Here is an 11,773-nt window from a genome sequence, read left to right on the forward strand (position 1 = left end):
ATTTCATTACACCAAATACACAAAATAATGTTATTTTTAGCAACATCATATGACCCCTTTAAGGAATATTGCACTGCATGACTGATCTAGAGGTGCATTTGCTCAGGAAGACACTCACCTCTGCAGGCTGGGAGGGTTTGGTTATGGGACAGGGTGGAGGGGGTCTGTTGGGTGGTAGTAGTCTTGTTTTGGGGGGTGCTGATGGAGACGGCTGGGGTGACTCTGAATGCTGTAAACTCTGCTTGTGTGCAGCGTAGGCTGGGATTTGAGGTGGTTTCACAGTGGGTCGAACGACAGAATGTCTGGATCTGGGGGGACCTGTAGGACTCGCTCGAGGACTGGCCTGTAGAATGCAAATATAATATGAATATGAATAATCGATTTTATCATAACAATGAATACATTTCACAAGGCCTCTTGGGATGGTGGAATGCGGGTCATTTTCAGTGACAATGGCTGCACCAATTCAAATGCATTTTCCAAACTATCATTTTTTAAGTAATCAAATCGGAGCTATTTGGTCAGACAGTGTAGGGCTGCGCGATAAATCGAAATGGAATCGAGATCGCGATTCGACAGAAGCTGCGATTGTCATGCGTATCTTTCAGCGAAGCACGGTTCTGTGATCAGCAGTAAATCTCCATCCGAAGGGCAGAGGGCACTCTCGCGCGGAAACTCCAAATACGCCTAGCAAAATGCGCATGACAATCGCATTCGATTAATCGTGCAGCCCTAAGACAGTGTAGTCGATATTCAGTATTTCTAGTATGAGTTGCTATAGTAATGAATGAATGCCAAGAGACATAAGAGTCGCTGTCATTGCATTGAAAGATGGATAAAGGATTTTTTTTCTCTGCTCATGTCAGTATGAATTTTTATTATGGGTTGATATTCAACCCCTGAAATTGATTTTCATGGGTATCTTTGCTCACACATTGTAAATATCTGAGGCATTTCTCCCCTAAGCTCTGGTTAGTTTCTATTGTGTCCAAAATGACAATAAACCACTTGAAATCCAACTTGCCAATTTAAAAACACATATGGATCAGTGTTTATTAATAATTTTGAATTAGCTTTTAATATTTTATATATTCAGCTTTCATTTCAATTTTATTTTACATTTTAGGGTTAGGGTTGTTTTGTGCTTTTTAAAAATATTTCTATTTATTTTTGTTCAACTAACTTATTCATTTCCGTTAGTTGCCAATGTAACGTAACATTTCCAGTAGGGCTGTGCAATATTGAAAAAAAATGCGATATGCGATAACTCATTAAATAATGCGATATTCGATATGCGATACGATAATGCTTAAAGTGCCACATGCTCACATGAAACAGTTTTACTCAGCTGTTGCTGAGTCAGTTCTGTGAACTTCTATAACTATCTTGTGTCATATGTATATGGTTATTTGACGAGTGATTTTCTCTTTGTCTTTTGTTCATGGCCCCAAATATTACAAGCTGTGGCGATATGCATATTGCGATATGTACATTTGCGATATTTCGATAATTTCGATATATTGCACAGCCCTAATTTCCAGTTTTTCATTGTATTTTAAGTATAGTTTTTTTAATATACTATTTTTTCAGCTTTATTTCAATTAACGAAAATTATTTTTAATAGCTTTAGTTTTAGTTAATAACAGCACTGATATGGATGGTTTGTTGCTGTTTGATCAACAGACAACTAAATGGAATTGAGTTGGATACAGAACATTTTTGCTTGCTGTCGGGACAAAGCCAATGATCCACGAAACTGTGCTTTTGGATGCATGTACTGTGAACCCACGCTGACAACAAAACAACTTCACACCTGTTCATCAGCATGAGAATTCTTTGGCAGGAACACTGGGTTGGCGTGACCTGTGGTGTGACTTTTAGTCTCAGGGGTGTCTGGAACACTGACAAGAAGAGAAATAACACATTTTCTAATGCAAGAAGTACCAAATACATGAAGATCAATGCATGAATGTGTTTGCATTTCACAGTTAAGATTTTAGATTACTTGATGCATATTTGGGTAGCAGGAAGGGTGGGGCTTTTGGTGGAAAGGAGCTTCTGTCTGCAGCGGCACCAACAGACACCGAGGACAGCCAATCCCAGAAGGAAAAACAGAATCAGGAGAGCCAGAAAAAGATAAAGGTTGCCTGCATAAGATAAGACAAGAACAAAATGCATCAACAAAAGAGCAAATTCAAGATAACATTCAATGAAATATTAATTTTTATTCAGTGCCTGTTGACATACCGTGTGTGATCACAGGCCCACTGTCCAAACTTCCTCCTGAACCCGACGTCTCACAAAACGGTGGTGCCCAACCCGAGTTACAATGACAGTTGTGGTTATTATTACAAAGCTGCAGGGAAACACAAAAACATTTTTTGAAAAACAATTTAAAGGAATAGATCACTCAAAAATGAAACCTAAAAAGAACAGACCATTAGATTAGACTTATTACATTAGCTTTGATGTAGCTACAGCAGAGGGAAAGATTGTCAGTAATTCATGATATTTGATATTAAATATCATTTATTTCTCAAAAAAAACAACAACTTTGTATTGCTTCAGTAGACTTTGAACATATAGCACGCTAAATATTGACTACAGTACTTTCTTTGCTTGTTTTATGTATTTTTTGTTCTTTTAGGACCTTGGCAGACACTGTGGGGAAAAAAGCTGCTTAAAAAGTCTTCAAAAATATTCCTTTAAAAGATCATATAGTTTGGGAACAACATGAGAGTGAGTAAATTATTTTTTTTTATCTTTCCCACAATACGGATATTCATTTAGTACTGTAAAACACACTGCCTTACAAAGTAACATAATAGTGACCTGCATTCAGTGGAACTGATTACACTACTGAAGTCTGCTGTAAGTTTAGCACATCCAAAAATACTGAAATTTCCCCACACACTTTCGTCATATCCTCAATTGAACTCATCACTTGAATTAGTGATATATATATATATAGACACAACCCACATTGGAATCAGACATTTATAAATATTAACCTGTGTGATTAATAGTGAGGGATTTTTTTCACTTATCGTTATAGATAAGTGAGTTTTTACCGTTAGAGGAAATGTAAACAGGACATGCTTCAGTAGCTATAAGATGACCATGTATGTACAATAAAGCTCAGCCAGCTCTATATATAAATAAGCAATATGAACTTACGCCGTGGCCATGACATTTGGCACTGCATTCATCGGCTTGCAGGAAGGACGCATTGCGGCATTCCCCTTCAAAACAGATCTGTTCAGATAGAAAATGAGGCAAAACGTTAATTAAATAAATTCTCAATATACTTAAATTGATAGATCTATTCAGTCTATCAGTACCTACCGCATTCTCCCCACATTTGGTCCCAGTCTGAACCAGGCCTGGGTCTAAGGTGTCACTCTGCTCCTCATTACCCTGACCGCGCTGGTACACATGTGTCCCTCTGCACAGGATCTTCTGTTGACCATTCCAGATGTTGGTGTCTATGGCGACGGCGTTTGATTCTAAAGGCTTGCTGGCAGCGCTCAGACACTGAATCTTCCCACATTTAGCATTCCTAAACAGAAGACCAACAGAACGTCTTTGATCGGCCCAAACGATGACATAAACTACTGGTCAAAAGTTTGGAATAATTAAGATTTATTAATGCTTTTCAAAGAAATCTCTGATGCTCACCAAGGCTACATTTATTGAATCAAGAATACATTAAAAGCAGTACCATTGTGAAATATTATTAAAAATTTTAAATAACTTTTATATTTGAATAAGGGGTCGACCAGTTATCGGCGCCGATATTAAGCATTTCTATGGTTATCGGTATTGGTCAATTTCAAAACCGATTTGCCAGTTAAATAATTTAAAAGCATTTAAAAAAGGTTTGTCAGAGCCCTTGTTATTTTTAAATTGTATATCGGTTATTGATCTACTTGATCTGTAATAATCTGGCCTGAAAAACAAATATCGGTCAACTAATTTAAACATTTTAAAATGCAATTCATTCCTGTGATGGCAAAGCTGAATTTTCAGCAGTCGCCAATGTCACATGATCTTCAAGAAATCATTTGCTGGTTTGGTGCTCAAATATGAATAATCTTAATTATATAAAAGTTCTTCTCCTCAATGTTGAATACAGCTTTTGCTGCTTAATATTTTTTTCAGGATTCTTTGATAAATAGAACGTTTAAAAGAATATCATTAGCATTTAATGTGTCCATTTAATTTCTGTTTTTAATGCATAACAATTTATTTTTCTTTCTTTTAAAAAATCTTTCGTACCCCAAACTTTTGAATGGTACCATATCACAGTGACCACAAGAATATTAAGCAGCAAAAACTTATTTTCAACATTGATAATAAGAAATGTTTCTTGGGCATCAAATATTAGTATGATTTCTGAAGGATCATGTAACACTAAAGACTGGAGTAAAGATGCTGAAAATTCAGCTTTTGCAACTCAGGAATACATTTTATTTTAAAATTACAATCAGAAACAGTTTTTTGAAATGATATTAGATAATATTACTGTTTTTACTGAATTTAGATTTTTGATCAAATAAATGCAGCATAAGAGAATTCTTTCAAGAACATTAAAAAAAATCATAATTATTCCAAACATTTGATCAGTAGTCTAACTATAAGTAAGTGCATCTCACCTTTCAGTGCATTTCCTGTATGTACCCATGAAACTGCCACAGTTTCCATAGGGATCACCTGCTTTATTTACCTCAGTAAAGCAAAGATCAGAAGCAGGACGGGCATCTACGAAACAGAGACAGAAAATTAGCCTTACAGCAGAAACAGAACAGAACAAACACATAATCTCATGTCTTAAATTAATGGTTATGTGAATGTTATAATCTGAGGTATATCTCAGCTGGACTCAAATGCTTTCTCTGATGGCTACAGAGAGCAGCAGATGGCCTCACATTCAGATACTAAGATCACAGCCAAGCACAGTATCTGCCATACAGTAAACTACAGTACACTGACACATGGATTTCCTTTGGAAAAAGGAAAAAAATATATCATTTTAATTTATTCCTGTGATGCAAAGCTAATTTTTCATCATCATTACTCTTTCAGAATTCATTCTAATATGCTGATTTACTGCTATATTTGTGGAGACAGTGACTCACTGAATATTGGGTGATTGGTTTTATGGTGTTACTTTTAAACTGTGGGACTTTTATCAGATTTTAGCACCACACAGACCTTTGCCCCAGAGAGAGAGGCACTGCTGCTCCAGCGTCAGGCAATTTCCTGTGTAACAGTAGGCACTGCCACCCGCACAACTGCTGCCATCCACCAGGTAAAAGTTAGCAGGACAGGACTCTGATTTCCCATCACAGTACTCAGGCAGGTCACAGGAGCCTGAAGGTGGACGGCACATCGCTCCTGGACTCTTCAGCTGGTCAAGAGTGTGAGGAAACAAACAGATCAAACTGTACTCATTTACAATATAATCTGCTTTTCTTAAAATAATGCCAGAGAACTACACTTTCAACATTTGAGACCTGTCTAAATTCTAAACAATAATATTATAACATTTTAAGGGCAAATCTTGAGTATAAAAGCTTTGTTGTATTAGTTGACATAATGAATTAATAATTAAGGTTCAAAATATTACTTATACTCTCTTAAAAACCCTCTAACTAACCTTTATTTTATTCTTTAAAGAATTGAATTGAATTGAATTGAATTGAATTTACAGTTTTCCTGATGCAACACCACAGGAAAGGTTGTAGAGAACAAGCGTGAGATGAGTCTGGCAGGGATTCACCTTGCACTCATGACAGCAAACTCCATGTGCGCACTCCGCTCCAATCTGCAGTGTGCAGTTGTTGGCATTACAACAGGGACTTGAGCACTCCTTTGTAGTAAAGGAAACAGAAATGGAAAATGTGAGAGTGAAAGATCAATCGGAATAACAGCGTGGGAGAAAACGAGACAGAGGAAGCAATGAAACTCTCTCCTGACCTCCACTTCCCCACAATCACACTCTTCTCCTTCCTCCAGGTATCCGTTTCCACAGCGCTGGCCCCCGTACATGACCCTGGTGTTGGGAGGGTTGAACAAGCACTTCCCGCCGCCGGAGCTCAGGTAGTGCTTCAGCTCTTTCTGATTGCAGGGGTTGAAGACGCGAGGGAACGGATCCCTGAAGAAAATTGACTTTTATGTCAAGTTGATTTTAAAGTGACAGCTCACCAAAAATGGAAATTCTGTAATCATTTACTAATGTTATGCAGGCTTGAAATGATATAGCATCTTTGGTTCTCACCCTGTGGCAGCAGCCATAATGCAGCCTCCATCCTTGGGCTGAGCGAGACAGCAGCTTGGACTATCATGGCTCATTCCAAAATTATGCCCCATCTCATGAGCCATGGTGGCAGCGACCCCCACAGCACTGTCAGAGTGGTCCTATAGAGAGAGAGGCAAATGAAACAAAAACTGAGTGCACATGGCTATAAAAACTGGAATAAAGCTGTAGGTGAATTTACCGAATTGACTCCGCCAGACTGGTATTCAGAACACATGGCTTTAAGGGGAGCCAGACCAATGATGGTGCCCTGAAAAGAAACACCCCTACAAACACAACAAAAACAACTGATGAAATACCAATAAAGCCATGGTGGAACCAGATCAAACCAATGCACTGACTAGCTGCACATTTAAAGGGATAGTTCACCCAAAAATTAAAATTGTATCATTTACTCTCACATTTCCTTTCAAACCCATGTGGAACACAAAGGGAGAGGAAGCACTATTATATGTATTTATTAATTTTTTTGTAATTAAACTTTTTTATTGTTCAACAGTCATAACTTCGTACATCACCACAGTATTCCATATTCACCTTTCCAATCAATTACATATTCAGCCACTTGTCACCACGAATGTAACAAAACAAAAGCACATGGAAATTAAATGGTTGTTAAGAAGTCCTGCTCATCACACCATTTTTATATGCTGCCAAAAATGATCCCATGTTTTTTTCATTTCTCCCTCACTCTGCAGTCTCCCCAACATGCACTCATATGATGCAATTTCAATCATCCCATCAATCCAATCTTTCAAATCAGGGGTTCGTGCACTTGCGCATGCCTGAAAAGAGGGCTTACAATGACTTACAAAGATACATAACAGCTACAAGTGTATGCACTACTTGCTTTATGCAAGCACTATATAGGATAAATCACCACATTGTCAATATTTTTTGAGATCCCCCAAAATTTCACAAATCCCGTTTTCAGGGGAGCCCATGTCTTATTAAAGGGAGCCGAGCTCCCCCTAGCTCCCCCGTAGTTTGCACCCTGCTCTTCTTCCTTACATTTCCAACATAGATTATATCCAGCTATCCCCATCCTGTAAAGTCTAGATGGTGTATAATACTATCTATGTACTATTTTGTAATGAATGAATTTCACCCTAGCTTCCCTTATGTTCTTGGAGAGGAAGCACTATCTGTTTCTCACACAACTTTATGAAATCGCTTCAGGAGATTTGGATTGTAGAGCATTATGGACTACTTTTATGATACTTTTATGTCCTTTTTGCAGCTTTCTTTCTGCAACAGGGAACCTCGCCAAAAACACATGTATTTTACCCCCTGGAACGCGATTTTTACCGGGGGACCCCCCTCGAAACGCCATTGGGCTAGTTTTGAGTAGCCATTGGGCGGGTTTTGTTGTGAAAACCTGGCAACCTTGCAGTGCGGTCACTTTTTACCATTGTTCAGCAAATTATTGTTATTGCACAATTAATGTGCAATATCCAGTCATTTCTATAGGAATCAAAGTGATTAATATTCTTGAGTTGTGAGGGCAAAAGATTTCCTCACACAGATTTCATATCAGGTTCAAGTTGTTTCTTTTTGAATTTGCCGGGTTGACCAACAGAAAGCTTCATGTATGGCTACACTTGAACTTATAACTTATATAACTTATAATGAACTTACAATCACTTATAATGTTACCAAGATTTTTACATCAAAAACCATCATAATTTAGAATAAGCTATTTTCTGTTCTGTTTTGACCCCCCTCATCAGAACGCTCTGTTTGAACAGGCGTGGCAGATTGTAGACTCGGAAGTAACGCCCACTGCTATGATTGGCTAACAGTTGTGTATGTTTGACAGCCTATATCCTTCATAGATGGACTCTGCTGTGTTTTTGATTAAAAACACAAATACTCAGTACATATCAAACGATCTGTAATAACAGACAAAGCAATAGTGACCACGTAATAAAAACAGTTACTCGCACTTGTGTGGTGTGACATTACTGTCGGATCCAAGCATTGTCTTTTAGTTTCAATATTTCTGAAAATCCCACGTTGAATTGTGCCTTGTTTGCAAACGAATCCACGGTAAAATTAAGTGAACGAAGGACCAAGTTCTTACTGACGTAGTCTCGAACTTCATTAAGAATAAAGTTCATAAAATAAAGTTTATCCTTTGGGTTCTGCATAGACCTGCGTTTGCATTTCTCATAAACACTACAGGTGCGAATTGGTGGGCAGGGCTAAACAGGCACTGATGTAGAAGCAGGCATTGATCATCTTCTGCGGAGTCTGTGTTTAGCCACACTATTACTTCATAGAGTTCCACAAGCTGTCGTTTTGGCAGACTGGCTTCAATATAAGCTGTTTTTAGACTAACGAGAAAGTTGAGTTCTAAAACTTAATTGGATGTTTTTAAAGTACAATGACCTCTTATGTCAAAAGATCAATTAATTTTTTTCAGTTTATGACCCCTTTAAAACTATAATCAAGATCATTATCAGTGATCATTATTATCTGATCATATGTTAATGAGATGGGAGGAGCTACAGCGACACTGACGTTACTAGCTGAGCGTTGTCATTGGGCAGCTGTGGCAGCTGTTTCCTCCTCCAGGTCAGAAACGCACCCAGGGTGCTGTAGGGGTTGTCGGTCACAGTGATCTTGTCTTGATCGTTCCAGATCTCCAACCGGATCAGAGCCACACGAATGTTCAGTGATTTGTAATACTAGGAACATCAAATCACATAATATATTAAGAGTCCAGAAGCAGGTAAATGATAAAAGTGTGTTTAATAGTAGGCAATCTCACCTTATCCACAAAGTTAGCTGCTTCAAGCAGCTTTGTTTTGGTCCTTTCAAGGTCCCGACCGTGCTTCACGAACTGAAAAAGAGACACTATTAGGATGCATCTTTGACCTCAGATGGCTGAAATTAATTTTATGTCACGTAGGTCGTGTTTCTCAACTGGTGGGTCGCCGCGCAGTATATCACTTCACTAAAGCGCAGAAACTACGAGCATGCAATGCGTGAAAAAAGTACAGTACAGATAAATCACATAACTGGTACTGTGCGTGTTAGCTGGGAAGGATTTGCATGAAGGTATGATATTAATTCTACTCGGGGGCAGTTTCCACGTTTCATTAACAGTTCATGTTAGTATTGTATATTCACCATGGTAACTGTTGTTTCCATAACCCAAAAATACCATGTTATTTTCACTTTGTGTCATTTTGTATATGTTTAAATGACTGTGGTGGCGTGGCTCATACCAACTTAATTGTATTAACAAAGTGGGTCGTGGCTTGACGACCATGGGAAAATGTGGGTCCCAAGGCCAAACCAGTTGAGAACCACTGACGTAGGTGTTGATGATGAGATGATTCTATCATGAGTCATGACAGGAAACGAGTTTTATCTGCTGAGGTACAGTGGAGTGAGTCAACAAACAGACAAGATCTGAAGCTCCAGAGCTGTAAGGTAACTGTCATTGTTATTTACCAGACAGTTTTATCCAAAGCAACCAGCTGGTTATAATTGTGATGATTTATGTGATAAATATGACCTACAAAAAATGCTGATAAAAAGAAGAACAAACTGTCTGAATCATTTGAACCTGAAGCAGTTTGAAACTGATTAAACATCTCAAACGCGGTGTTTCTATATATATTTTGTTTAATCTGTTGAGCAGAGTCTATTGGCCGTCTGTTTGAGTTAATCTACACTATGTGAATAAGACAAGAGTCTCTCTCATCTCCCAAAGCTCCCCAAGAAACCCCTGCTTTTCAGCAGATACCTGAAGTTAAAGGTGCAATAGGTGATTGCCTTCAGAAACATTTTTTGTTATGCTGGTTGAAAGTTTCTTAACATCCCAATAGCAATCATTAAGTTAAGTTGTCTAAATGTATTTATCTGTATTTATATATTCTGTGGAAGGTGTAGGACCAAGAAATGTTCGTCCGATCAAAACACTCGGTCCGAGCATTTTTATTGACTTTCCTACCTGCCTGTCAACATATGTATTTGCATACCTCTGCGCACCCGGTTCACGCAGACAGGATATGTCAACAGCACATTCACGTTTGCTTTGCAGACAGAGCAACTAGCAAGAAAGGCAGGCAAATATCAACAACCTGATCTTCCTTCCTGGTATTGTAATACTGTTACTAACTGTACTATAAAGTTTTCTCACCGGTTAATGACATATGATGTATTGTAGTAATGTTGTCTCTGGTCGTCTGGTCTGTGGGCGTATATGCGTTCAGGAGACGTGGTTTTGGACGGCGATTTGCAGGGAGGGTGGGACGTTCGCTTTCAGTACTTTCAGGCTAAAGTTAGCATTTTCCAAGATGTCCTACTGCACCTTTAAGAGATTTTACCTCTGCATGGTCGGCCACCACCATCAGCTCCACGTATTTCATGCTGCTGCTGACATCCCTTCTTCCCTGCAGGAAGAGATAGAAAAGATAGGGATGAGCATAGGCTAATTTGATATACTACAGAAGAAGTGCTGAGTCACTACCTCAAAGTCTGAGTTTATGAATTTAAATACTGTGAGACATGACTAATTGGGACTGGGGACATCCTGTGTCTCCGGACAGGGACAGACACTCTATTCATGTAAGCCAACGCAAGAACAATGTCTCCTTGGTTTAGTACCACTCTAGTCAGCTCTTCACATTTATTTAAATAACAAGTTTATTATCTGGTACTTTACATGAATAGTATACAAAATAGGGCCTGAACTCTTAAAAAAAAAAATTTACTTTTTTTTTTCTTCTACTTTTTTTTTAACAAATCGTGAAAGGAGGTGCTTAATCAGGAAATGTCTACTTAATGTCATTTTTAGGAGGTTAAACAAAATTTTATATTTTATATTCATTTGCTATAATGTTTCTCAAAACTGTTGACAAAATACAAAAAAGTACAGTTCCTATAACCTAAACCTAGCAATAAACATTAAACAAATATAGGCAAAAAATATTAAAATAAAAAATACCTGGCCAAAATATATTTTAAATATAAACAGCTCAGCTTAGAGAAATATATGTGTAATATATATATATATATATATACATACATATACACACATATATATATACACACACATATATATTTATATATATGTGTGTGTGTATACATATACATATACATATACACATACATATACATATATATACATATATATACACACATATATACACATACATATATATACACATATATACACATATATACACATATACATATATATACATATATATACACACATATATATACACACATATATATACACATATATATACATATATATATATATATATATATACACATATATACATACATATATATACACATATACACATATATACACGCATACATACAAACAAACACACACATACATATGTACATACACATATACACTTATACATACACACATATATATATACACACACATATACACACATATACACATACATACATATATATATA

General features: G+C 37.3%; 1 protein-coding gene across 1 annotated transcript in view; it reads right to left on the reverse strand.

The window, feature by feature from the left end:
• LOC107660185 (disintegrin and metalloproteinase domain-containing protein 19-like) overlaps positions 1 to 11,773 on the reverse strand; it is a 31,065-nt gene that overhangs the window by 2,851 nt on the left and 16,441 nt on the right. The window contains exons 7-21 of the mRNA XM_016449434.1: positions 10,660 to 10,725; positions 9,093 to 9,164; positions 8,843 to 9,009; positions 6,501 to 6,585; positions 6,281 to 6,420; positions 5,980 to 6,157; positions 5,783 to 5,872; positions 5,215 to 5,410; positions 4,656 to 4,761; positions 3,346 to 3,559; positions 3,178 to 3,255; positions 2,248 to 2,356; positions 2,006 to 2,147; positions 1,814 to 1,901; positions 119 to 343 (exon numbers count right to left, since the gene is read on the reverse strand). Of these exons, the coding sequence (XP_016304920.1) occupies positions 119 to 343; positions 1,814 to 1,901; positions 2,006 to 2,147; positions 2,248 to 2,356; positions 3,178 to 3,255; positions 3,346 to 3,559; positions 4,656 to 4,761; positions 5,215 to 5,410; positions 5,783 to 5,872; positions 5,980 to 6,157; positions 6,281 to 6,420; positions 6,501 to 6,585; positions 8,843 to 9,009; positions 9,093 to 9,164; positions 10,660 to 10,725 (1,956 nt within the window). The remainder of the gene's footprint in view (positions 1 to 118; positions 344 to 1,813; positions 1,902 to 2,005; positions 2,148 to 2,247; positions 2,357 to 3,177; positions 3,256 to 3,345; positions 3,560 to 4,655; positions 4,762 to 5,214; positions 5,411 to 5,782; positions 5,873 to 5,979; positions 6,158 to 6,280; positions 6,421 to 6,500; positions 6,586 to 8,842; positions 9,010 to 9,092; positions 9,165 to 10,659; positions 10,726 to 11,773) is intronic.

Source organism: Sinocyclocheilus anshuiensis, unplaced genomic scaffold (assembly GCF_001515605.1).
Source record: "Sinocyclocheilus anshuiensis isolate Anshui unplaced genomic scaffold, SAMN03320099.WGS_v1.1 scaffold888, whole genome shotgun sequence".
Taxonomy (NCBI): domain Eukaryota; kingdom Metazoa; phylum Chordata; class Actinopteri; order Cypriniformes; family Cyprinidae; genus Sinocyclocheilus; species Sinocyclocheilus anshuiensis.